Source organism: Dermacentor silvarum, chromosome 4 (assembly GCF_013339745.2).
Source record: "Dermacentor silvarum isolate Dsil-2018 chromosome 4, BIME_Dsil_1.4, whole genome shotgun sequence".
In the NCBI taxonomy this organism is placed as follows: Eukaryota; Metazoa; Arthropoda; class Arachnida; order Ixodida; family Ixodidae; genus Dermacentor; species Dermacentor silvarum.
Window position 1 is genome coordinate 128,504,938 of NC_051157.2, and position 27,840 is coordinate 128,532,777.

A 27,840-nucleotide genomic window follows, 5' to 3' on the forward strand; every position below is an offset into this window, starting at 1 on the left:
ACAAATATGGGCGAAATTTGATCACCGCCAAAACCGCCGCAAGACACTCTTTTTCTGTGGTGGAATAATTTTCTTCTGTGCGGGAAAGGCATAAGCATAAGCTTGCATAAGCTATTATTTTTTCAGCGCCGTCTTGCCGCTGTACAAGTACAGCTCCTAAGCCGATATCGCTGGCATCGATGTGAACGGCTGTCGGGGCGTCTTCATCGAAGTGTTCCAGGACCGGTGGATTTTGAAGGCGTTGCCGTAGCTCGTCGAATGCTTTCTGCTGATCTTCATCCAATACGAATGCTACGTCTTCTCTGGTGGGGCCTGTCAACGGCGACGCAATGTGTGAAAAGTTCTGAATAAGACGCCGGTAATATGCGTATAAGCATAAAAATCGTCTCACTGCCTTTTTGTCGGATGGCACAGGAAAATGTTCAACGGCAGCTATTTTTTCCGGATCCGGCCGTACCCCCTCATTACTGACAACATGCCCTAGAAAAATATGCTCTTCGAAGCCAAAATGGCATTTTTCCGGCTTAAGCGTGAGAGTGGCGGACCGTATGGCTTGAAAAACAGCACGTAGTCGCCTCAAGGGCTCGTCATATGTCGCAGAGAATACAATCACATCGTCTAGATATACTAAGCACGTTTGCCACTTGAGTCCTGATAGAACGGTGTCCATTAGCCGCTGAAATGTTGCCGGTGCGGAGCACAAGCCAAAGGGAAGTACCCTAAATTCATAGAGGCCATCAGGTGTCACGAATGCTGTTTTCTCGCGGTCTCTTTCGTCTACTTCTATTTGCCAATAGCCGCTTCTTAGATCCATTGACGAGAAATAGCGTGCATGCCGTAGTCTATCGAGAGAATCGTCTATGCGAGGTAGCGGGTAAACGTCCTTCTTAGTGACCTGGTAGAGTTTGCGGTAGTCGACGCAGAAGCTCAAGGTGCCATCCTTCTTTTTGACTAACACTACCGGCGATGCCCAAGGACTTTTCGACGGCTGAATAACGTCATCTTGAAGCATTTTCTGTACCTGGTTTTCTATCGCTTCGCGTTCTCGCGCTGCCACCCGGTATGGGTTTTTCCGTATGGGTCTGGCCGTTTCGTCTGTAATAATTCGGTGTTTGGTCAGCGGCGTTTGGCCAACTTTGGAGGTCGAAGATACCAAGTTCCGAAACTCATCAATAAGCTCGAGAAGTCTTTATTTCTGTTTAGGTAGCAAACTTGGGCCGACATCAATGGATAGAGGCACGTTCGGTATACCGGGGGAATCGCCTTGTTCAACAGTCATGCAGTCGGTAACCTCATTCAGCTCTTCCACGTACGCGACTGCCATACCTCTTGTAAGATGCCGGCGTTCAGGACTAACATTTGTTAGTAGGACGTCCGTCTGTCCGCGAGTAATGTCAACTACGCCTCTTGCAACTGATACGCCATGACTAAACAGCAGGCCAGGAATTTGTTCGGCGATCATGTTGGAGCACCTTGGCGAGTCGCATGTTACAGGCACAAGAGCGCTTGAGTGCGGAGGGATGGTCACATCGTCATCGAAGATGCGTAAATGCTCACGTCACTGATCGTCACAGGGTACGGCTAAATCTGCATTCATCCAAAACATGACCGACCTGTCCAGAATGTTTATAATAGCACTGTATTCGTGCAGGAAATCCATTCCCAATACCACGTCTCTGCAGCACTCCTGCAAAATAACGAAAGTTGCAACAAACGTCGAGCTACCAATATCAATTCTGGCCGTACATTTGCCTGTAGGGGTCATCAATTCACCTCCCGCCGTTCTTATAACAGTGGCCTTGCTGTTATAAAAACAGCGAGCTCGGCACTTACGACTTCCCTTGGGGTCGGCGGAGGCATATTGTCCGATTGCACAGATAGGGTTGGGGGTGTTGAAGCATTTCGACAGTCGGCAACCTCCCCCCCCCCCCCCCCCCCCCCCCAAAGGTCGCTCCTGTTACTTTTCCCGACGAGGGCCAGGGGACCTGCCACCCCGGACTACATCGGCGTAACTGCGACCTTGTGGCGAAGAGCTCGGTGCAGGTGACGGAGAGCGGGTTTGACGAGTGAATGGATGTCCTTGTGGAGCAACATCGTCACTGTAGCGACTGTTTTCGAAGCGAACTCGAGGAAAGGTGGGTGGAAAGCTCTGGTATCCGGGGTCACGATACGGGAAAAAACGGTAAACGTGGCCGGCTTCTCCACAATGAAAGCACAAAGGACGGCGGTCGACGGTGCGCCACATGTCCGTCCTGCGAACAAATGGTCGACTTGTGGGCGTCCTCTGCGGCCAAGCTGCAGTTGCCTGCGGAGGGTGGTAGGACGATGTTTCCACGGGTACACCAGGTTGCGCGGTCAGTGGCTGCGCGTTGCACGGCGGGGATGGCGGCTCGTTGAAAGGACGAGCCATTGGTGATGAGTTGTAGGCTGCTGCTGGAGGAGGACGACGAACAGCCGATGCGTATTATAGCTCAGAGACCGTTGGTCCGGTAGGGATTCGGGCAACGAGAATGCCTGCCTGATTTCTTGTAGCACAACCTCTGCCACAGAAGCCCCGACTGACTCCTGCGGGGTCACAAGGAGGTCGCGAATCTCTTCACGAAGAACCTCCCGGATAGCTCACGAAGCGAATACTCATTGCCGGCTGCCAGAGCAGAAACGTTGGTCGAGGCGTTGCTTGTGCGATCGAAGGGTCGGCAACGTTGTTGCAGTGCTCGTTCGATGGACGTAGCTTCCGAGATGAATTCCGCAACGTTGTCGGCGGGTTGCGAAGAAGACCGGCGAAAAGTTGTTCTTTAACGCCTCGCATCAGATGGCGGATTTTCTTTGCTTCCGGCATCTCTGGGTCAGTGCGGTGGAACAGGCGGGTCATGTCCTCCGCAAACATGGCGACGCTCTCATTCGGTTTCTGGATGCGCGACTCGATTAGTTGGTGGGCAGAATCACGACGATCGTTGTTTGCGAATGTGGTGGAAAGCTTCTGTCGAAACTCATTCCAGGAAGTCAGTGTGGCTTCCCGGTTCTCGTACCACGTGCGAGCGCTGTCCACCAGAGCGAAGTAGACGCGTGCGAGTTTTTCTTCTGCAGTCCACCGATTCGCCTTGGCGACTCGCTCGTATTGCGCGATCCAATCTTCGACGTCCTCGCAAATATCACCATGGAATGTCTCGGGAGTCTGAGGATGCTGCAGAGTCACCTGAGAAAGTCCTGCGGTTGCCATCTCGTTAGGTAGATGTTCGGTTGGTGGGGAGTTCTCCAAGGAGATTACCTCCGGGCTGAGGCCCCGCAGTCGGCGTCTGTAGCGGTGGATAGGTGTGTCCACTGTAGGAACTGATTGCGGTTTTGAACTGGGCGTTTCACTCCGCAGAGGAGTTGCGGGCATCAGGGAGTACCCAGCACCTCCACCAGTGTCGCAAGATGCGAAGAACAGCACACAGAACAACGGTGGTGCGACAACAAACACAAGCTCTATATTCACGGCCCAACAATAGTTGTCCGCGCCAACTTTATCTTCGGAGAGAGAAATGCTTGCGCTCGTGTCCCTCCCTTCGTTGTCTTCTTTAGTCGTGACAATATCATGCATGACCTATTATTTATGCTCGTCATATACTCTTGCCCTACTATGCCAATTTTGATACATAACAAGTTAGCGAAACGATCATGAGAACATCAAGACGTAGGCGGCTGTTTCATGACCATCATGACACGCATGTCATGATATTCATATCATGACCTATCAGTTATGTTCGTCATACACTATTGCCATACTATGCCAATTTTGGTACATAAGTTAAGGAAACGACCATGGGAGCACCAAGACGTAGGCGGCTAGATAGATAGATAGATAGATAGATAGATAGATAGATACTCTCAAAGTGGCAAATAATCGTCAAGAAATGCTTCGCATTTAAAATAGCGCTGTGAAATGACGGTGGTAAATTTTAGGGGCAGTTCATCTCGCCATTTTGTTTGTACAGATTCAGCAGCGAACTGTGTCCCAAAATTAAACTACCCAAGAAGCCATTTTGCCGCGAAACATTAAGACTTATAGGCTAAGCACAGCATTGAAAAGGAAGTTCCGAAGTGGCTTTAACCGAGTTTATTGGACGTGCGAGCTTCATAGCACGTGTTGCGATGTGCAGGGCGGCCAATGAAAGAAAATCCGCTGTGCTGAGTACGGTGAACGCCACCTAAGTGGCGTTGGTAGTGCTTCTTGATGCCAGCGTCCCTTCGAATGCTGGCATCGAGGCGTCGTAGGGCTGAGACCACCGAAGCGTTCACTGTCGGTGCGCGTTAGTATCATAATGCAGTACTTCTCTTTTCTGCTCGTAGGCGGCGGCACCGCCCCGAGCAAGAGCGCGGGTACACGGAGGAGTGTTAGATATATAAGGCGCGTCTGTGTAGCTCTCTGTAAATGCGTTTGTGGCGCAATGGGTTAAACGCTCGGCGATCTATCGTCGCGGACCGAGAGGTCGTGGGTTCGATTTCCAAATTTTGCATGTTTGTGGAACTTTTTCTTCTGGTTTCTTTTTTGTATTATGTTCGTGTACATTGTAAGCTGACGTATTTCCGTGACGGAAATACGTCAGTGAAGTCTTGGTGGACCCCGGCATAAAACACTTTCGTGTTAAAAAAGAGACGAAGATGCAGTTTATTGATTGGAAAATGTAGAGACGTCGGCCGGGAAATGGAGTATCTGGCCTGGTACTTTACGTAAGGGAAGGGAAGAGGGTCATAATGGGAGATGATAATGAGAGAAACGAGGTGAAAGAACACATTGCATAAATGTTACCATCACAAGCAGAGAAACAGAGATGTTTCCATAGCAGGTGCGAGGTAGGACGAAGAAAGAAAGGAAAGCACAGCCACCATAGTTTCGCAAAATGCTAAGGCAAGTTCACGATCGAAAAGAGAGATGGCACTGAGGAATGAGTGTGTTCGCTTGAGTGGTTCTTAAGAACACATGCCGGCTATTCCTGATAGCAGAGAGAATGTTAGTGAAAGCATCTGGCTAATGAACACCAGCTATTAGGAAAGAAAAAAAAAAAGCTTGTAGATTTGACTCCAGATGCGAATGAAAAGAAAGCAAATCACACCGTTGAGCTATGCGTGCCAGTAGATTGGCAAACGGTGCCTCGTTAACTGGAAGTAAAAAAAAACAGCTACAACACGCAGATGGTGTGTACTGATCAGCCATTGTTCAGAGTAACCAGCGAGGTGCATTTATGGTGTAAGCCCCAAGAGCTCAAATGTGATGATGAGAGAGAGAGAGAGAAAACATTTATTTGGATCATCTAGGTCGTTGATCTTGAGGACGAGTGGGTGGTGCCCTCATTCCAGGACACCACTGGCCATGGCTGCTTGACGTACTTGCTGAACGAGAGCTTCTTGTCCCGCCAGGGTATCGCCGGTCAGCTGTACCTCCCACCGCTCAAATGACGTGCTAGGCGTCTTTAAGTGCTCAGGTTTTCTCCCGGACCCCCACGAGATGTGAAAGAGTGTAGGGCGTGTGTCGCCGCACCAAGAGCAGATGCCGCGATATGTTTGTGGGTATATTTTGCTGTATTTGTGTAGGCTTGGGAATGTGTTTGTTTGGATAAGCCTGAGAGCTACTGCATCTTCAGTGCTGAGCTTTTGTGAGGGGGAGGATAAATCCTGCAGTTGAGTCGCTAGATCTCGAGTCGGTCGAAGTAATGGGCTCAGCGGAAGAACTTGCTTGTGTGGGAACACGTTTAAGCGCTCTTGGCACTCACTCTGGGAATTCTACAGGTCACATTGCATTTCGCGCATGGCTTGTGTAGTTCGCGTAAATAGCGTGATTGCCATGATGGTTCCCATGGTGCAGCCTATAACTACAAGCACCTCCTACTAGAAACCGAATTCACTGTTGCTGCTGTACAAATCATGGAACGGGCTCAGAAGCTGAAGGTCCCATGTGGTCATTATTGGACCCAACGAAATGTCTCGAAGCTCAAAAGTTCTCACCCTGCAGTGCGGTGTATAGTTATTCGTAAGGCCCAGATGGTACACGCCATGCAAAGCCCGAGTGCATTTCCTCCGTGGGTGCATTTCCTCCGAGGATCCCTCACCATGCCGCCAATGTAGCCTTCTATGACCTTGTCTTGCGGACCGTCTTGTAGCTATAGCGGCCGCGAGAGGGCCACAACGTGCAGGCAAGGGCGAGCAGTGAGCGCACTTCCGAAACCTTTCTAGCCGCCATACCTCTTGCACCCCGCGCCCCCGTCCTCCAGTCTCCACCAATGGTGACGAGTGGAAAGAGCGAGCAGCCCCAAGGGCGGCTGAAGAGCCTGTTGAGCGCCACCAATGCCCTGAAGCTGCAGTGGCTGCCAATTCCCGGATCCCAAGACAGAATTTGCTGTGACATATGTATCGGCAATGCTCGCCCGTTTGTGCCTTCCAACCTCCGTCGCCACGTGTTCCAATCGCTGCACACTTTCTCATCCAGGGATTAGAGCCACACAGAGACTGGTGACGGCAAAGTTTGTCTGGCCATGCATTAATCGTGACGTCCGGCGCTGGGCACGTGAATGTGTAGCCTGCCAGCGTTCCAAGATACAGCGACACACCTTGACAGCACTGGGAGCACTCCCAACCCCGGACTCCCGATTTGATCATGTTCACCTGCACGTTGTTGGCCCACTACCACCCTGCCACGGACAGACTTATCTGCTGACATGCGTGGATAGATTCACCCGTTGGGTGGAGGCCATCCCTATCGTGGACATCACCGCTGAAACGGTTGCCAGTGCCTTCCTGTACCATTGGGTTGCCCGCTTCGGGGTGCCTTCTACGATCACAACGGACCGTGGCCGGCAGTTCGAATCTGCCCTCTTCCCTGGCATCACTCAGCTCATCGGTGCCACTCGTATACGTACAACGGCGTACCATCCCATGAGTAATGACATGGTGGAGCGCTTTCACCGTCAGCTTGAGGCAGCGCTCACAGCAACCGAAGAACACAGCTGGGTGGAGGCGCTCCCACTCGTCCTTTTAGGCATACGGTCCACTCTAAAAGCAGACATTGGCTGCAGCGCCGCTGAGCTGGTCTATGGCACGACGCTCAGGCTGCCAGGGGAGTTCTTTGTGCACGGCTCAGACGAGAAACCTACGGCTTCCAGTGGTTACGCACTTCGTCTACGCGATATGATGAGCAAACTTCGTGCTGTGCCCCCGCGGTATCCAGGGACGCGGGCTGTACATGTCGCCCCGCGGCTCACATCGTGCCCATACGTATTTTCGCGACATGACGCTGTTCGACGGCCTCTTCAACCATCATATGATGGACTGTTCAAGGTCCTCAGCCGTGGGGACAAGCATGCCACCATCGATAAATGCGGCTGCCAAGAGGTTGTTTCGCTTGACCGTGCCAAGCCAGCACACATGGACAGTGACGCCGCCGCGGTGTCTCCGCCAAGAAAGCCCCCGCCTTCGCCAGGGCCCCCAGCTGCAGCGCAAGCTCCAGAGATGCTCACGCGACGTACGCAAGTGGACGGTGCTCAAGAGCCCCTACTCGCCTGGACCTTTGATCACTCCGTTCGGCAACTCATAAAGGGGGGAGTGCTGTAGTGGCCGCGAGAGAGCCACAACGTGTAGGCAAGGGCGAGCAGTGAGCGCAGCTCCGAAACCTTTCTAGCCACCATACCGGTTGCACCCCGTGCCCCCGTCCTCCACTCTCCCCCAATGGTGACGAGTGGAAAGGGCGAGCAGCCCCAAGGGCGGCTGTAGCAAAATAAAAATAAAACCAGTAGACAGTTCGGATTCACGCCGTTGAGTCGGCTCTCTCTCTTCTCCGCGCGTACTCGCGTCCCAACATAGCCAAATTACGCGCTCGAAGATGTCGTTGTGTAACAAAGATAACTTGTACGACGCGTACTAGGATGCTATAAAAAAGGGAACGTAGGTTCTGGAACTGAACACAGAACCTTCGCCTGCTGCTTTCGACGAAACGCTAGAGTGACATGGTGGCTGTCCTCCGTAATGGTGATGAGGTTCTGCGAGTGATGCGATTTGATTCACAGCGGTGATTTATTACTTTTTCTTCTTTTAGTCGTCTAACCACTCAAGTGTGTTGCAAATAATAATCTACTTACAATATATAATTTTCATCACGCCCTAAATTTGTCCTGCGTATTTTGTTCGTTCAAACACTTAGCTTTAAAGAATCCACGACCATTCATGTCAGCAGGCCCCGTGAGAGTCTAAGCGCAGGTGCCACGAGCTCTAGCATCTCTCGTTTCTCCACAGACCGTCGGGGCGGTGCTGCTTTCGGCCGGTCTGCTGGCGCTACTACGACCCGACTTGGAGGTCTCGCGCGCACTGCTGGACGATGATAGTGGCAGACCACCCACAGAGATCGCTTGCTTCTACGTCATTTCCGGCTGCGTGCTGCTGCTGATTGCCACCCTGGGTTGTGGTGGCTCGTGCGGAGAGCGGTACGGATGGCTCGTAGTGGTAAGTGCTCACAAATATTGGTACGAATGGCTCACCACAGTTGTCGCTTGTGTCCGCTACAAATTTGTCGTGCTTCGCGTGACAGTTTTAGCTTTCCTGATCTGTGATCTAGAGCAGTTTCTCCACCTCAAGCGCGATCTTACAAAGCAAGATCTATGCCACGTTTACAAGATTTCGGCTGTAGCGCATCGGATTTGGCAGCGCATCACTTTAATCCAATGTGCTTTAGCGTTTACACGCACCGCATCGATCTTCGTCCGATGGCGTCTGAAACGAGATGGCGCCTGTTTTAACGGAGCGCACTTCGCTCTGGAGTGGAGTAGAGCAAACACTTTGCTCGCGCTCTGATCATTGGACACGAAAATGCTTAACATCTTGTTCAACTCTGAATTCTATTGTAATTAGCTTAACAATGCGAAGTCACACAGGTTTGCTAGGAGGATTTCCCATTATTCAAAGCAAGGCTAGGAAAAGCGATTTCTCTCGTATCGAACCAGCTGACACCTGATACTTGGAAGCAAGAGGTAGCTCGTTCAGAATTTGCCCAATTAACTGCGTGATCATTCGTGGTTTGAGAAATTCACAACGGGCTGGACGAAGAAGCGGTCACGTGTATCAGTGGTCCTCCTAAAAATTGGACCGAAATAAACTGGTATTCGTTATAAACCTCAATTAAGAAAACAGATATGATCAGCTGCGATGGCACAGCGCAGCTTCTTTATGTTTTCTAAGCGAGAGACCACGGTAGCGAAAAGCAGTGCGAGCCATCAATGTTCATGTGCTACCTCTGTCAGTGACCGAATGACGGCAGTGCCATATTTACCTCTAGTAATCTTAGTTATCACACTTTATATGAGCAGGGAGGCCACCGTTGCTCATGTGTCTCGCTTTTCAGCGCATGAGCTAACTGCGTATTAGAGGACCTCCACCCTATGGACCGAGGGAGGTTTTCGCTTTAACTAGGCGGTGACATGAAAATGTTCTTCTATTGTTGCACGTGAGCAATAATCCGCCATTCAGGCCGTCATTGCTTTTTGTGCGAAGTCAACATTCCAAGCGTGTGTTAATGGGTTGACAATTTGCCAGCACGTAGCGAAGAAACAAAGCTACTCGCCCCGAAGCGGCGCCATGTAAAGGCCGCAAATGTCCACAGAAAAGCGAAGAGTTGGGGTCGCCGAGTCAGTGTTCCGCATCATGCTGCCGGACAAATTCGTAAGTAGTTTTCGCCAGCATGGTCTTAGAGTGATCGTGTGCGTGCAAGCGCACTTCTGAAGGAGAGTGGTACGTGCCACCCAATAAATGCACCCTAATACGGATAACACCGCAGAATTGTAGTGTTGCGGGATGCGTTGCGTAATTGCGGTATGTTTGACCAGGAATGAGGACTTGGCGTTGGAGACTAAAACACACCGACGTCGAACATCTGGGCGCAAAAACTCGATGACGCGTTACTGTTTTCTTCGGTTGTGTTAGTTTATGTGGTCGCTCACGCCACTCTTTAGTGTTACACTAATGGGAACATTGCTCAGAAAAAAAGCCACAACAGCTCCTGTTTCATATGACGTTTTTCTTTTCTTTTTTTTAATTGGTACGGAAACGAGCACATTGCATTCTCTCTCTCTTGCAGTACGTGGGCATGCTGTCGCTGGTGACCGTGGCACTGGTCGTCTATCTTGCACTCCAGCTGGACGCCTGCATCAAGGAGAGAGTGCGTGAACGCTTTTTTGTCGACTTGTCTCACCTGAATCAGTACATATAGAAATGTCTACACTCCATTGGTAAAATTGTAACATGACCGACTTTGTCATTTGAAACTGAAACATTTCCAAACTTTGGGCGTCACAAACGTTGTCTCCACGTGATGAGCAAAAGCCCACCGCTACAGTTAATTTATTTATTTTACTTCACTGGTCATGTTATGGTAGGCATCAATCAAGCAACCCTCATTTCTGTGGCAAGAGAGACGTAAAAATACATGCTCTGGGAACCCCAAGCTCCAAGACATTGCAGCGGAAGTCGGCCATTCCGTTGAAAGCCGAGTGTCGGCTTCCACTATATAAGGCCGGCGACGTGACTTCCAAGCACGTTGTGGTTCCATAACCATTGAGGTGCTTTAGTCGGCGTCTCTACCGGGACTGTTTGGGCTGTAGGTCCTGGAGCGTTAGGTTACGCAACCGAACATCCTTTGCATTTTATTACTGATGAACTGAAGTTAGGCCTCCCAAGCGCGCTTTCGAGAGTTGTTGGTCCCGGTATGTCACAGTATTCTCACCAAACATGATCTGAGAGCAGCTCTCTCTTTTTTTAGTACAGTGGAATCGATTATTGCAGTTGAGTCAAACGCGTTGCCTAATATTTTTATACCTTGGTGTAAAAATTTGCTGAGCTGAGTGTGGCATTGTGAAGCACAAACTGCTCTATTGGACAGGTTAGAGCGCAGGAATTATATCTACGCTATATGAAAAAAAAAAGAAATGTGGGCAGGTTGCACTAGTGGTGCAAGGCTGGAGTAAACAGTGGAGCTGGTGATCGACCTAGTTTGTTCCAGGTTTGACAAGGCTTGGCTAAGTTTTGCTAGAAAATGCTAAGTGTTGCTAGGCACGGTATTCCGAATCGGCTCGCCGCCGACTCGCAGATTTTCGCTTGGCCGCGCGTCGCGCTTTACGTAAGATGGGCGGCTTCTTCTTCGGGTGTCCGGATCGTCTTTGGTAGTCCCATGTCAAGGCTACATGTACTCGCCTCAGAGTCAACGAGAGCTCTGCCGCCGTCGCAGCGGCTCCGAGCTTTTATCTCCCGGTGACGTCACGACTAAGTTCCGCCTCAACACTTGCCGGGCACAGCTAGACAAAGCCCACAAAGTCCGCGAACCCTATTGGCGCGCAGTGACGTCACGGTTTTTGGCTCCGCCTAGCTGGCGGAGCGAGGAGGCTTTGGCGGGAGCTGGAGTTCTGGCGAGGTCACGTGATCCCTCGGCGGGCGCGAGGTGTCGATGTGGCTAGGCGAAGCATGTGGCGGTAGCTGGGAAGGGCGGCGTGAAGAGCTCGGCGATACGATGGCATGCCTAGGCGAAGTGGGGAGCAGCTATGCCAGGTGGTTGCTAGGCGACGCGAAGAGCAGGTGCATGGTCGTAGCAGCTGGCGTGACTGGCGGAGGAACGGTTGCCGAAGCTAGGCGCAGCTGCGCCAAGTAGTTACTAGGCAACGCGTGCCGACGTCATCGCCAGGCGCAGTTTCTGGTCTGTGCTACGCGGCGCAACGAAGAGCTTAGACAGCTTCTTCTTCTTTTTGGGGGTTTGACATGCCAAAACCAGTTCCGAATTGGTTCGCCGCCGACGCGCAGAGTATCGCTTGCCCGCGCGACGCGCTTCAAGATGAGCGGCTTCTTCTTCGCGTGTCCGGATCTTCTTTGGTAGTCCCATGTCAAGGCTGCATGTACTCGTCACAGAGTACATGTAGCTTTTAACAGCTCTGCTGTTAAAAGTCTGACTGTTTCGGGTGGGAAACACAATTAAGTGCACATTGCGCACTCTGTTGGCAGGTTCAGAATTTCACGCAGTGTCACTTCAGGTGGAAACATAACGCAAACTTAGAGGTGCAAGCAAATGCGGAAAAGAACGATTGTGTGGTTTGATACCATCATCCTCATCACCATCATAATCATCAGTTTATTATTCCGTAACTTACAAATACATTTGAACAGGATAAACTGTGCAGTCTTAAAGTAAAAAAAAAACTGTCAGGGGGACTGCCTAACAAAAAATGTAGTCTGGTATAAGTACATTAATCTGCAGGCAATGCCATGTAGCGGAGCAATAAATGCATTAGACAAGATATTATTATGAATATTACGGCAACAAATAGCAATAAATCTATGTTGGTTGTTTAAAATAAACAAAACATAAGTAGGAATACACAGATACCTAAGCGATAAGCTGTCTCATAAGTGAATTTTAGGACGACGAGAGAATGAACTCAATGTACATGATTTTGAACCAGATTCTAACTTGTTGCAAAGCAATATACGTGAAAATCTTTCTTTCAGTCTACCGTAATTAGTACGTACTTTAGTACGTACTGTAGAGCAGATTATCGTTTCCGGCAAACCTGGTGCTATTAGTGCTCATGACTTATTATCTGATGACCAATTTGGCTTCCGTCCAGGTTTTTCAACAGAGGTTGCACTAATTACTTTCACTGACAGAGTTAAATTGGCAATTGATGCAGGCCTACTTTTTAGAGCTGTGTTCATTGATTTTACTAAGGCCTTTGATACAATTAATCACAACATTCTCTTTCATAAACTTGACTGTTACGGCATATCTGGACCTCCCTTACAGCTGATTAAAAGCTATCTTACTAACCGGACGCAATTTGTTCAAATAAATGATTCATTCTCATCTCCAAAGATCACTAACGTTGGCGTTCCCCAGGGATCGATCCTGGGACCCCTCCTGTTTTTGTTACTTATAAATGATTTACCACTTCGTTTGAAACACACTAATGCTCTTCTCTATGCTGATGACACTACAATTTTTACCGCACCGTGAAACCACTCATACTACAACATTCACTAAACATCGACTTAGATAACGTTCTTTCATGGTGTGAATCGAACGCATTACGTATCAATCCATCGAAGACTAATTTTATGGTGTTTCATTCCCCACAGTTATTGCCGAACATCTCTTCATTAGCGGTGACACTTAATGGACACTTCATTCATACATCTGCTTCCACAAAATTTCTTGGTGTAATATTAGATATACATTTGAAATTCAGTGAGCATGCTCAGTCCCTAACTCAAAAAGTGTCATTCGGTATTCATGTGATTATCAAAACACGGCCTTACTTTTCAACCGAAATCCCTTCTTTCCTTATATTACGCATTTATTCATAGCCATCTGTCGTACTGCCTATCATCGTGGGGAAATACGTATTGGTCGCATATAGGTCATCTTGAACGCTTACAAAAGCAAGCTTTAACACTTATCACTTTCAACCTATTTTTATCGCCATCAGCCCTCATTTTTCGCAGTCTGAATATTTTGCCTCTGCGTAAACTTGTTAGCCACAAAATTCTTATAATCATGTTTCGTGTTTTAAATCATGAATTATACATTTCTAGCTTTTCTGATGTCACTCTTGTAAATACTAACAACACAAGGTTTTCAACTAACCGTAATCTACTTTTACCCAAAATACGTACAAACTATGGTCGAATGACGACAAGATTTTCATGTATAACTCTGTGGAACAAGCTACCTTTTGACTTGCACAATGTCATGCACAATGCATGCACAATGCACTCATTTTGTAAACGTCTTAAAATGGAATTGTTAAACGATTTGTGACTTTATTGTTTTCTTTTGATTTCTTTGTTTGAAGCAAATTGTCATTATTACTTATATTGCCCTACTTTTTTTTCTACTCTCTTTTATTTCGCACACTTTTTCTATATTTTGCTGCAATTTCGCCACTGTTTGCTGACCAATGAACTAATCCTCTGTTTAATTTTTGTTAGGAGGTCCCCCTGACAGTTCTTACTTTGGGACCTCTGATTGTTCAATCACATTGCAAAACGAATGTATATAACAAATGTATATATTTTTAATAAACTTCAATCTTCAAGACTATTATTAGTAAAACTGGGAATACACAATTCATGATTTATACGACGAGACGTGATCAGTAATTTATGACAAAAAAGTTTGCGTGCAGGCGAAATGTCCAGGTTACGAAACATAGGAGCTGAACGGGATGACAAATGGGTTAAAGGTGATAAGTCTTCAAACTTACTTTTGCAACATTCAAGGTGTACAATATACGACCAATCTGTATTGCCTAGACAGTATACGACAGACGACTATAGATGAACGCACAATATAAAAAGTGAGTTATTTCTGTTTGAAATTAAGACCAAGTGTTTCTAACACGCATGCCAAAAAGAACCTTTTGAGTCAGTGAGCGAGCGTTCATGTGAAATTTTGGTTGTTTATCTACGACGACACCAAGAAATTTTGCATACTCAGATGCATGAATGAGGTGCCCATTCAGGTGTGACCACTAATGAAAGAATCATTGGTGACAACCGAGGAGAATGCAGTGCCATACATTTTGAATTCGATGGATATTGTTAGAAGCGTCAGTGAATTCCTATGTGTGGTGAAATTGTGGTACCACCAGCATAAAATAGGCATTTAGTATGTTTCGATTTGAGCGGTAAATCGTTAAAGTGAATAAGAAAAAGAGGGGTTTGGAGATTGATCCCTTGAAAACGCCTATGTTAGTGACTTTTGGCATTGGAAGGCAATCAGATAGCTGAACAAACTAAATGAATTAAATTATGGGGTTTTACGTGCCAAAACCACGATCTGATTATGAGGCACGCCGTAGTGGGAGACTCCGGAAAATTTCGACCACCTGGGCTTCTTTAACGTGCGCCTGAATTCAAGTACACGGGTGTTTTCCCATTTCGCCCCCATCTAAATGCGGCCGCCGTGGCCGGGTGAACAAACTGGATTCGGTCAGTAAGACAGACAACTTCGAATAAATTGTAAAGGAGGTCCACATATGCCGTAGCGATCTAGTTTCTCAAAAATCATGTCATGATTAGTTCTATCAAGCGCCTTAGCTAAATCAATAAACACATTCCTCATCTATTGCTAGTTTAACTCTGTCAGTGAAAGTGATTAGTGCGATTTCAGTTGAGAGGATTTGTCAGAAAACAAACTGATCATCAGATAATGAGTTGAACTTCGATAAGTATTTCATTTCATTAAACGGTTGTAGATTAGGTTTTCAATTACATTGCTACAGAATGGTAAAATGCAAATTGGGCAATAATTAATGCATTGGAGGTCACCTTTCTTAAAAGAGGGAATAATTTTTTCTGCCTTCAGGCTTGTAGGGAACATAGCAGCTGAAAAAAAATTTGGTAATTACATAGGCCAAGATTGGTGAGAGTTCTTTTTATACAAGTTCGCAGTGTTCGCATTACTCCCATAATATTTTGACTAATACTGACATCATAAATCTTCCCTTACACAAATGAACCGCACAGTTACCAGTTAAATGAAGTTTCTGGAAGCTTCAGTATGGTGGGCCTCATGCTAAACAAATGATATGCTAACCTACTCGTTAATTCACTTCTTCATTCACTAGCTGATTCTTTTACTCACCCTATGACCATTATTCCACCTACGAATTCATTGCTTGATGCATTATGCTGCCAACCTTTTTTGGCCTACTGAAATAACGGTGTCTTCCGTGCATAGTAATATTCTTATTTTAAACACGAGCTTAGAGAACCACGCGTGCGAATCAAACGCGTGGTCAAAATAAGAAGTTTGAAACCGACCGCATAGTTTTTTGGCAACAAGTTCCATTTCTTTGAATGTCCAGATATGCACTAAGAGCTTCGACGTGCAGAATCGCCGACACTGGAGCATCCTGGTACAGTCGCTGGCTGTGTTCGCCCTGGTAAGTGTCCTTTTTTGCAAATACGAGGGAGCCTACATAGCAAATACAGAAGCCATGGAAGGCATCCTCTTACATATAAATTCTTGGGTTTTAAATGCAAGAACGAGGATATGATTATGAGGCACGTCATAGTGAGGCATTGCGGATTAATTTTGACCACCAGGGGTTCTTTAACGTGCACCCAACGCATGGTACACGGCAGTGCAAGCGAGATAGAGAGAGAGCGCGCAAATGAACGAACGCTTTTCTTGTCCAGTTCCACCACCGACCACCAACCTGAAAAACGGCCGAAAGAGCCAAATAAATTAAGCCACTCGCTTTAAAAGCCATGAACCTATGCACTGACCTAGAGTATACGAGAAAAAACAAGTAATGAACTCGAATGTGTTCATTAGGTTTGCAACTCTTTCCCACGAAAGAACGTTTTGAATGTGGTGAAAATTCTCCACATTGGCGTGCATTAAATTGATAAATTTCAATGGGCAAGCGATTGACATAAATATGCAAGATACAACATCCAGTAAGATACAAGGATATTCCGGAGCACTCTTTTCTGCCGCCCGATCTGCTCATGATGGTCTCCACTGTGCAGCTATTTCGTTATCCAGAACAGACGCAGCTACAAGGCTTCTTTCGCTGACACGTCAACTTACACTTGCAGAGTGCAACTCGACGAAATTTGCCAACGCTCGTCTCCACAACTTGGATCCGAATCTACAGCTCCGTCTTCCGTCAGGAATACCTAGAGCTGAGGAGACGCTTCTGTGCCGCTTGTGACTTGGCGTGGCCTTCACGAATGCTTACTCATTTCGTATCGGAATGGCCAACAGCCCTACATGCGATAACTGTAACTGCAAGGAAACAATCGACCACCTTCTCTGTGAGTGTCCCCGCTTCAGTGCCCCAGGAAAGAACTTTTCAGAGTGTTAGACTTGACAAATTCCCTTTGTCGGAGGAAAGGGTCCTGGGACTCTGGCAGAGAACCATCCTCAGCACAGAAGGCTTTGAAAGCAGTTGCTTGCGCTTATTGCGCAGAATTGGTCGTAGAGACAGACTTCAAGCAGTGTCGTATTCTACTTTTGTTGCTCTTATTTTCTGTTTTTGTAACATTTCTATTGTCTTTTATTCCCCTTACCCCCTTTTCCGAGCACGGGGTAACCAGCTGGTCTGATAACAGGCTAGCTTCGCTGTCTTTCCGTCTATTCCTCCTCCCTTGATTACTCTTTCTTGCATGAAGTGGCTCCTGTCTATTTAGGCTTACATGCAAGAATGTTGAAGGGCTACTTTTCACTTACTCTGGAGCCAACATACGAGATCACACTGTAAACGGTAATCAACTGACGAAAACTTCCTTGACATGCGACTCGCACTAGAAGGAAGCGATAAATTCGGCCCTATCGATCTGTTCTCTGCTTTTATTCTTCACCAATACTCTAAACGTCTCTCGCTCATCTCGACTGCTAACCGGTTAATGCTTCGACTTGCTTTACATCCCAGCACTTCTGGAAGGTGGCCGTTATTTACGGGTCTCGCTGGGCGAATACCTTCGCATTCAAATATAGTATGTTGAGTTTTCAAAAGTGTTTTTTTTTTGCTGCAGCAGACAATTGGCTTCATCCTGTTGCGAATATTTGCTCCGGGATATTTTTTATCTTTAGGCCACCAGCTCGGGCTTCAAATAGCAAGGCACTGCCCTTTCTATGATCGTACAGAATTTCCTTTCTAATTGATCCGCTGTTGTTGCTCAGTGGCTATGGTGTTGGGCTGTTGAGCACGAGGTCGCTGTATCGAATCCGGCCACGGCGGCTGCATTTCGATGGGGGCGAAATGCGAAAACACCGATGTACTTAGATTTTAGGTGCACGTTAAAGAACACTAGGTGGTCAAAATTTCCTGAGTCCCCCACTACGGCGTGCCACTACGGCGTTTTGGCACGTAAAACCCCATAATTTATTTAAATTTTCCTTTCTAATTGCTTTCTTGCTATTTTAAACCTCCATGGTCTTTTTTGTTTGCATCACTTCCACACAATTCGCTGTCTCTGTTTCTCGCACTTTCTTTTCTCTCGCGTTCTTTCTGGAGAAAAGAGCCAGTCTGCAGTAGACGCCTTGTATATGACTCGTTTCCGTTATTCGCACACATGGCAAGTCGTTCTGGATGAGCTCTCCCCGCATTTTTTTTTATGGAGAACTTCTTCGTGGAGTGCTCTCTTGGGCGCTTTATATGTGCCTTGTCTGATGTTCCGACTGTTGCGCCACAATCGCGATGACATCGTCATGTACCTCATGACAGTTGCTACCACTTTAAGAAAGTTGCTAGGGCAGTAATAATCAAGAAATATCGCGGGTCAACAGCTTATGCACTTAAGCTTCAAAAAGTTTAGACAGATGTTAACACATACGCAGCCTCAAAACTTTCAAGCCTGTGTAATGTTCAAGAGAAGAAACAGAAACATGAGCACAGACAACAGACAGGATAGTTTGAAAACTGCTCCAGACAGCTCTCCTTAACTGAACTAAGAGTTGAACGTGAACTTTAGAAGCCAAGTTTGCTTTCTGCGACTGCCCGAGCTTGAACTTTTCTGCGATGCACGACGCCCTCTTGCGGTACAATTGTCGATTCTTCTTTCTCTACCACGGTGTATGCCTTCGCAGACAGCATGTCATAATCGAGGTGGAAAAGTTATTGGAGATATATGCCATCCTTGAGAAGAATCTATGGTGTTGATTGCGTTCGGTCTGCTTTGCCATGCGCATTTTGTGTTTCTTTCCAGCCCTCTTTCGTCCCCGGTGTCCACACGTGACATGGTTCTTCAATGAGCTTGCGTTTATTTTATGCATTTTACATATCCTCAATATATATTTGGCAATGCCCTGTCACCTAACGCATCGGCACTGTCACGTGTCATAACCGTATTGAAGTCTTCCTGATAACATTGCGTGCTTAACAAATCGTGACGCCTATCGCAAAGAATTGCAAAGCTTCTTGTAGAAACATTGTATAAGGTGGCTATTAACCTGCTTTCCTTCCCTGTTTTTCTTACTTGTATTCTTGCATTTTTTGAGTGTATGAGCATATTACTGTGTTTAAGCTGTCTAAAGCTTAGCCTAGACAAACATTTTTTAACTTTCTTTTACTTATCTCGTGACTGCCTGTATTAATATTTATATTGATTACTCCTGCTGAAGCACTTACTTTGTGTCCCCCCTTGCCCAATGCTCTTATATGGGCCTGTAAAGTATTTTAAATAAATTAAATAAATAAATAAATAAATAAATAAATAAATAAATAAATAAATAAATAAATAAATAAATAAATAAATAAATAAATAAATAAATAAATAAATAAAATTGTAGAGATTGACGTTCTCTTCTCCCCGCGTTCTTCAGCATGCCTCAAGGCCTGTCCTTGCAAATACAGATGAAACCATCTTCAAGGCTGTTGGGGGCACCGTGACTCAGTTTTGTGTTTCCTTTTCGAAGGCACGGTAGTTATTCGCTTTCGTGTTTTTCTTCCGTTTCACTTTCACAGTGAACGCGTATCTTTCTCTGCCTCTAGGTTTGTAGCCGTACAGGATTAGCAATCACGCAGTCCATAAACCAGACTGACTAGCTTTACAGCTGGGCACGTGACCTCTACGACGTTTTGGTTTTATCCGCAAGTCCCGAGCTGAATACCCTCGGAATAATTTCTTACAATTTTCACTGGCTTTCGGACAACATAGGTCACCGGGAGTCAAGGTCCGAGTGCCTGGCGCCGTTCTTTGAAGCAAAAGACTGCTTTCTTTCACCAGCTGATCATCCTTAACATTTGTTTCAGTTAGCTCAAGCGGCACTTGACATATTTCCAGCAAGAAGACGCTTTCGTGAGGCAGGTGCCTTGTGCCATTGAAGCAAAACTGTGCCGTCATGTGGAAGACTATAATCGTCTTGATGAATTGAGATGCTTTCCGATCCTAACATTGCCTCTTGTGATAATATATTGGCAAAGGTAAATTACTATTAACTGCTGATGCTCGAAGCTCGGCAAGCTCGAAATATAGAGCTCCAAACTCATTATCAAATTCTTTGTTTTGTTTTTCTTGTGAGGAAGTTCATTTGCTTCTCTTTCCTATTTTCGTTGCAGTTGCTGTTAAGCGCGATTTTCGTCAAACCAAGCAACGAGGCTTGCGTACAAAAGTTGCCACCCTTTTTCAATAGCGACTAGCTTTTCTAGCTTCAGCATGTTATGTAGCGTTGAATCGTTTCAGTGGAAAGCCGGACTTTGTGAAAGGAATGTTGATGGCCGATCCTGGCAGCTTCGCCTGATTTTGATAATATTGGGCACCGGATAGTTACAATAAACGACATGCCAGCAAGAGGTAATACACACAACACAATCGCTATCACTATATGACACAACCAATTTACAGATAACTAGTACGCTCAGGGGAACGCTTACAGTTTGTGGTTTTGCGAGCTGAGATGAGACGTCCTAGAGATTCTGTCGATGTCTGGCTAGAGGTTTCCCGTACATGTAGCATTGACCAGGCAAAGGCAACAGAAATAGAGCAGGCAGCAAACCAGCAGCCAGTGGCGCTCAGAAACTTGTATTGCACACCCGAGACAATCGGGCCGCTTAAGAACACCCGGTCATCGAGAAATAGTCTGTTGAAAGCACCTGGACCAGCCAGACCACCCAGATGGGTTTGAAGTCACTGTGGTTCGTACCCAGGTAGTCACGAACCACAGGACCAGGTCGGTTGAAAACACCGGGCTGCTGGACCATTGCAAATCATAAATCTTGCAGAAGAGGTCCGCTGGACTTGGGAGTGCAGGCGAGTTAAGGTGCCTTTTTAAAGCGAAGCTTTATTTGCCCAGCTTCTCAGGTTTTACGTGGCTCTTCCTGCTGCTGGGTTGGTCAGTGTCTCGGCGGGTATATTTGTGGATATAGGTATACGAAGTTTATATGTGCGCTGAATGCTCGTACCATGCAGGAAACGGGCTTAAATAATCCCTTTATGCTGACCTAAAATGTTATTTGACAAACGCAGCTCTCTTTTGAGCAATGAAAAAATTAATTCCTATGTGGAATCTGAACATATAAGGTGGAATTATAGGTATCTATAAAGAACACTGACCTCTCTATGGAATAGGCATTATATTGAACACTTCATTCAGTCACTTCATTTGTTTATTTAATCATTTGGTATGAGCCACTGGATACGTGCCACTTCTTAGCTAATCCTCCAGAACTGGTATGTGCCTACTGTGATAGAAGAGGTACAGAACCCAGCGCAGCGATAATTGCGCTGTACGTCTCTGTGCAAAGAACTGCCGTCACATTTGCTCGCTCGACAAGCGTAATAGATCGCCATCGTCTTCGTGACCAGATTGGCGGAGTGGCAACTCCAGAGTTGAATTCATTCCAGTAATGAAACACACCGAATTGACTGAAAATAAATTGATGGCACCAACAACACCACCTAGATAGCACAAGGCCTACACTCCGATCCATGACGCCATACTACCTGGCCCGAAATTTCCATTGCCAAACCTGGCGTGACGAAAGCGGTGACGTCAAAATCACTGCTGCTTGCGCGGGAGCATACGCATTAGATTCTATGGCAGTCGAGCCAGGTAGCATGACCTCATGCATCGGAGTGCGTAGACCTCGTGGTGGTGTTGGCACCAAGCGGACAGATGGAATAGGAATGGAATGGGAACCTGCGATTCCGGAATGGTGCTGGAATGGAATTGGCCCATAGTCCTCTGCCAATGTAACGTAAAACCATTCCATTCTGATTTTATTTCAATCTCCTGACGTCAAAATTACATAACCACCCCGGTGACCTACAACGCTATTTCAACAGCCCAATCAAATGCTCTCCTCGTTTACAGGAGGACACTTTTGTTTGCTTTGAAAGCAAATACCACTCGCCACTTTGCGAGGTTTTTCTGATTTAATTGGCTTGCAAGAGGCTAGAAGCGTCCAGATGTGTAGAGGGTTTTAGTGGTCCCGAGCTAGCGCAGGGAAATTAGATGCCCGGATGAGAAAGGTGGTGCCGGCGTCTGCGATTGGTCCGCTTCTCTTGGCTTAGCTTGCGGTGGCTGGTCGAAAATCACGGCGACGTACAACAGGTTAACATTCCGGTTAAGCGGATCCATAGCGAAGAAGAGTGGGAGAGCGATATCGTGTATACGTGCCGAAAGAGATCGACTACGTAACGCTGCAATGCAAAAGTTTTGGTTATAGGCAGAGCAATCCATCCTCCCCGGTACCTCCGAGTAGCCGGTGCTAGAGTGATCTGTGGACAGTCATTCTTTATTACTTTCGGAACGGGGCAGTCCCCTGCTATTCCGAAAACAATTCTGTTTTGTTCGGCATGTTAATGTGTCTTTAGTGCGTGCACATCACTTTTACGTGCTGAGCTTTCATGGATTTGTGACGTTGTGCGACAGACAGGCGAACTGAGCAGCCCGAAAGATTTGGACCAATAGCGGAGGGCTAATGGACAAAAAGGCACAGAATCGGTAATAATTCCCGCTCTGTTATGCAGCTAAGTCATGCATAATCAGTGTGTACACATCACATTAGATGCGTAGTTTTCGCGGTTCTACTGTTGTCGCGTGACAGACAGGCGAAGTAGGGGTGGCCCGAAATATTCTTGACCAGTCATGGAGGGCTAGTGGCAGAAATGTAAAAGAAAGAGTTTGGAATAGCTTTACGTTATACCGCCCCTGAAATTCTAAATGTTCACTTTCATTGAAGCAATCGAACCGGTAAATTTGATATTTAGCCTAAACTAGGCTTAGCTAATATATTGTATTCCTCCTACCAGTTTTTTTCAGTATCTACCGACAGCTGATTACCTTTGCTATGGAGAATATAAGAATACTGTATTCTGCACATTCTGCATTTATGAAGACATGGAAACCTTCCTGTATTACCAGACTTAAGTACGTTTAAAGACAACAACTTATGGATTTCAAAAAATATGATTCGGTTTAGCAAGATCGCACTGGACCTACGACACAAGGATCGAGGTCAAAAACAACGTCACAACCGGCTGTAGCCTGCCAGAGTCTACGGTGATTTGGACGCGCGGGTCATGTTTTACAGCACAGGCCTGCGCGGCACACGCAGCACAGTCACAGCGTAAGCTGGTTGAGCTGTGCAAGAGTAGATCCAATTTCGGCACCACGCACAACAGGGTCTTCGCGGCAAAGTCTCTTTGCCTCGATTTGACGAGAACGATCTGAACTGTCCGCCCGGCATCGACGGCGAGCTGCGGCTTGTAATGCTCTCTGCACAGCACTCTGCTGAGCCCGATGATGCCTGGTTGTAGCCTCGCACGTAGCTCTACGATTCGCTTCTTCAGCAGCGGTTCGTACGTTGCGAGGAGATGCCATAACGTGTGCCGAAGAGGTACCCAGAATACGTGGCGCACATCAGTTGCTATAAATTTGCCCATTTCATTTCTGCGTCTTTTATGCAAAGGAAACCAGCGTGTGCGCATATTTTCTCGCGCACGGGTGCTACGCAATGTGACACACGCGGCGATTACCTCAAAGAGCTAGTTTGCGATGGTACGATAGAAATGTACGCCCGACTGGGGCCTAATGGTGTGAGCGTCGGGCTTGGTGGACCGAGGTTTGAACCGGCCATCGGGCACGTAATTGAGTTTTCATATTTATTATGCATGAGCTATTAGGCATGAAAGCAGGACCCAGCCATCGCCAGGAAAGTCCTGGACGGGTTCGCCAAGATAGCTCCACTTCAAAGCAGTAGATATTAGAGATATTATAGGCAACAACTTGCTGCATAGATAACAGGCCACAAATATGTTGCTTATGACAAAGAAAATTATGCGTAACACTATTTGTAACCATGTGATGACTTCAAAAAAAAAAGAGAAAAAAAATGTCAAAGTTTCGCCCTAAGGGCGAAGCAATGAGTGCGACAGCAACACAGCAATGGGACACGAAGTAAGGTGAGCGGCTTTGGTAGTAATATGAATTGTAGTAAACATGAGCTGATTAAGTAAGCAGGTGTGCTGCGGCGTAAGTAGACCGACATGAAGAGAGACTCGATGACCACGAGAAAGCGCGTGTGAAACGGTGGTGTTGATGAGAAGCGCTTCCCGTGGGCAGCGCGTGCGAAGGGACACACCTGTAGCGCTGCACTGCCGATCCGGGCAGCATTGCATGTGTAGCGTGCGTTGGAAAATGTGGCCCGACTATTACTAACTGAATGAACAAGCGTGGTGTGAGCGCGCACAAGCAAACATAAATAGATCACGCTGAATGACCGCAGACAACGACTGTCAAAACGCTGGCAGCAAGCGCATATTCGTCGCAGCGGGCGAAGGTACGTGCGGCCTATCGCTTCAACGGAAACTGAGCGGCGAATGCACAGCGCATAGAAAAGGTCAGAGCCGTGTGGAGATAAGAGACAGTGCGGCCGACGAGCGACGAGCGCGGTTGTTGGCAGAGTAGAAGTGCGCCCCCCCCCTCTCCCTCCGGCGCTGCCGTCCCGCTTCCTTGCTTGCTCGTGGGAGATTGAGTGGGAAGTTCCCCTTGCGCCCAGTTGCAAGATAGGCCTTTGGTGCCGGAGCGCAGCGTCGCCCCGCCTCCCTCCCTCCCTCCCATAGCCCCACGCGCGACGGTCGCGTTTGCTTTCCGCCGTGCATTCGCTCTCCGTGATAGCACGCGTCCCCCGCACGCTACCGCTCGGGCATACGGGGCGCGGCGATGATGATATCTACACGGAACCTCACGGCGACGGCGACGGCGACGGCAGAAATCCAGTTGAAGTGTCCATATAATTGTTATCGCAATAAAATAGGTTTCTACTTACGAGGCACGCAAGCGCAAGTACTAAACAATTATAGGGGCAGCGTTAAATTTACTGGAGTACGAGGGACAGAATGGCTCAGCTCGGTCACACCAGAAGTGGGGATGGTTCAACTCTCGCTCTTCCGAGGAGTTAGAAGGAATAGAAATAATGAGGATTTCTGTTCTCCGGAATGGAGTAGGAATGGAATGGAATAGAAAGCCCCTCTCCGCAACTCTCCTCGTGACATTTGCTTCGTGGATGTCCCACACTGCCCATGGGAACACCTTATTTGGTGTTTTCATGTCGGAATGGCTTGTGAGCGGTGATGTCCTTGAAGCAGAAAAGTGCATGATGCTAAACTTGTGACTTTGCTGTGATTTAATGGGAAGGATTGCATTACGTTGCATGCTGCATAGGATTAAAGTAAGCGCAATTGTACGAATCGCTGCTAGCTGTGCTGGATTTGATCTATACCGCTTGAGTGAAGCTTCGTTTCACGCGGGCCTCGATATTTGCTTTTCACTTCTGCGTTCATTGTTTTCCACTGACTTCGTGTGTCAGCGTGCCTGCCACCGCGCTAACAAAACGATGGGTAGTCTAATATGTGCGTTGGTTCTGTATAATCATTGTTGTTGTTGCTTCAAAATTCTTTCTGCTCGCCTTCTTTACGGCATGCGCTCCTCAGTACATGATCCTTTCCTGTCTGATGTCCAACTGTTACGCCACTATCGCGAAGGCTTCGTCATATACTCCATTGCAAGCTCGCTTAAATGCAGTATACCCTGCAGTGTGCACTCAACTTCGTGCCATTTATACACACATACCCTCCCGTTCTCATTTCAGTTGGTGACTCTAATCCTGGCTACGACGGTATGCTGCAAGGCTAGGTCCCGACGGGGCTACCTGGCCGTGCCCCTTTGACAACTCTCTGATGGTCGCCGAGGAACGTGACCGAAGGTTGCGCCCTGCAAATGGACGTCTGCGACGGAATGGCTGTTTGCGAGAGCTGCACCGCTCAGTGCCCGCTGTGTCAAGTGTCATTTGTTAGGGACTTAAGCAGCCGTCGCTTAAAGAACACGTCGAACTCATTTCTCTCTACATGGGGACTAAATAAAGGGATGGGAGACTGGAGTCGCACCTTGCTGAAGAGTCCAAGTACCTGCGTCATGGTTCAACCACGCGGTTCTCGAGATGCCTGAACAACTTAGAGCGCAGATGCGCAGACGGGCGAATAAGACATAATGAGTAAAAGTTTATGTGGATAGTCTACAGCGCCGATTGGCCTGTTCGCGGAAATGCTCTACGGAACCACACTTGTAGAAGTAGACTATTCGTACCTAAAGTCACAAGCATAGCTGCTAAAATTAAGTGTCCATTTACTTCTCTAAAGAAAGCAGCGCTCACTCTGCTGGCGCATTTTTGCTGCTCGCGGGACATTGAGGGTCAGACCTCGTAAGGTGTGGGCCTTCATATGCGTTGAACACGTGACGTGTCTCCAGGCGTCAAGTCATCGAGGGATTCAATAAAATAGACACAAACCTGGACACCTTTCGCATCCTTAAGTCATTTACTGCGCAAAGCAGTAAACTATGTACAATCGTTTACTTTTGTTTCAATAAAACTCAGGGGAACGAACACGTCCACATTGGAAGGGTGCAACGTACGTTTATTCTCGAATAAACGTACGATGACGACAACGGCTGCACGACACTGAAAACAACGAGAGGATGACGAAAATGGCAACGACGGTGGCGTGAAGACAAGAATGAAGACATGACTACGAATATGACGACGATGTTGGCCGGAAAAGGACGATGACGAAAAAAAAATAACGAAAGCGGCATGGCGACGATGATAAACATGAAAATGGCACCGACGGGGGCGTGATAACTATGGTGCGAAAACCACGAATATGGCGGTGACGCCAGAATTATGACGAAATACCCATGATGACAATGTCATGATGGCCACCACGAGACAATGATGACAACAAAGATCGTTCCGTCGACGGCATGATCATCGCCTGACAGCGTGACTAGGGCGATAGCGACAACGGTGACAGCGACATGATGATGATGAAAATTACACGACAGTGGCAAAGTGACCATGGTGACCACGGCTGGACGAAGGGAGCTAGACGACAACAATGACGCCATGACGAGGACACTTCGTCAGTGTTGTGTCGCACTCATTAATTGAGCATTACACTGCTGCTTTACTTCAGAGCATTACACAGCAGCACTGTATAAAGAGCGTTAAAACAACAGCGTTTAGCGGAAACTTCGTTTCCTGAGACCTTAGAGAACTAAAGCCCCGCCGACTTATCTGACCTTTATTCCTGACAGGGACGACACGGCCAGCCAGATAGGCGCAACATTCTTTCTGGAGTTGTGGCAGTGGCATTAACTGGATGGCACCTCGAGACAGGAGGACAGCGATGTGGATTAGAGAGCATACATGGGTATATAGCTGATATTATATTTGACATTACCAGAAAAAAATGGAGTTGGAAGGACCATGCCATACAGGTAATACAGAGAGCAGATAACCGGGGATCTAGTAGATATACAAATTGGGTGCCAAGAGGGCGAAAGCGTTGTCGAGGACGGCAGAAGTGGGGTGATGGTGGGGATCGGTGGTGTGATGAATTGAGTTGTGGTGGTGGGGATGGGTGGCGTGATGAAAGGAGAAAATTCGCAGGCGTAAGGTGTGATCAGCTGGCGCAAGCTTGGGGTAATTGGAGATTGCTGGGAGAGGCCTTTCTCCTGCAGCAGACATAAATAGGCTGATGATGATGATAATGATGACCTCAAGAATGAAAAGACAAATAAGGAGAGAGTTTCACCCCCTTTTTTTGACCCGCAGAAAATGTCGCCAATTATTGTGGTGTGCTTGGACTTGTGTGGCTTCAAGCAACGCTGTTACTACCTGGCTTGAAATGGCCGTCTGCCAGCGCCGAAGCGACGCTGGCTGCAGGGGTTTCTCAACGATGTGCTCTTGTGATGAGTGAGAGCAACCCTTCCTTGCTGTGCTGAATGCATTCGTCCCCCTTGGTTGATGGAGCGATCATGAC

The 27,840-nt window shown here is 47.4% G+C and overlaps 1 protein-coding gene across 1 annotated transcript in view; it reads left to right on the top strand.

The window, feature by feature from the left end:
* Positions 1–26,395, top strand: part of LOC119450624 (uncharacterized) — a 35,759-nt gene extending 9,364 nt beyond the window's left edge. The window contains exons 2-5 of the mRNA XM_037714125.2: positions 8,266–8,472; positions 10,100–10,180; positions 15,873–15,950; positions 25,611–26,395. Coding sequence (XP_037570053.1) covers positions 8,266–8,472; positions 10,100–10,180; positions 15,873–15,950; positions 25,611–25,688 — 444 coding nt within the window. The 3' untranslated portion in view covers positions 25,689–26,395. The remainder of the gene's footprint in view (positions 1–8,265; positions 8,473–10,099; positions 10,181–15,872; positions 15,951–25,610) is intronic.
* Positions 26,396–27,840: the final 1,445 nt, after the last annotated feature.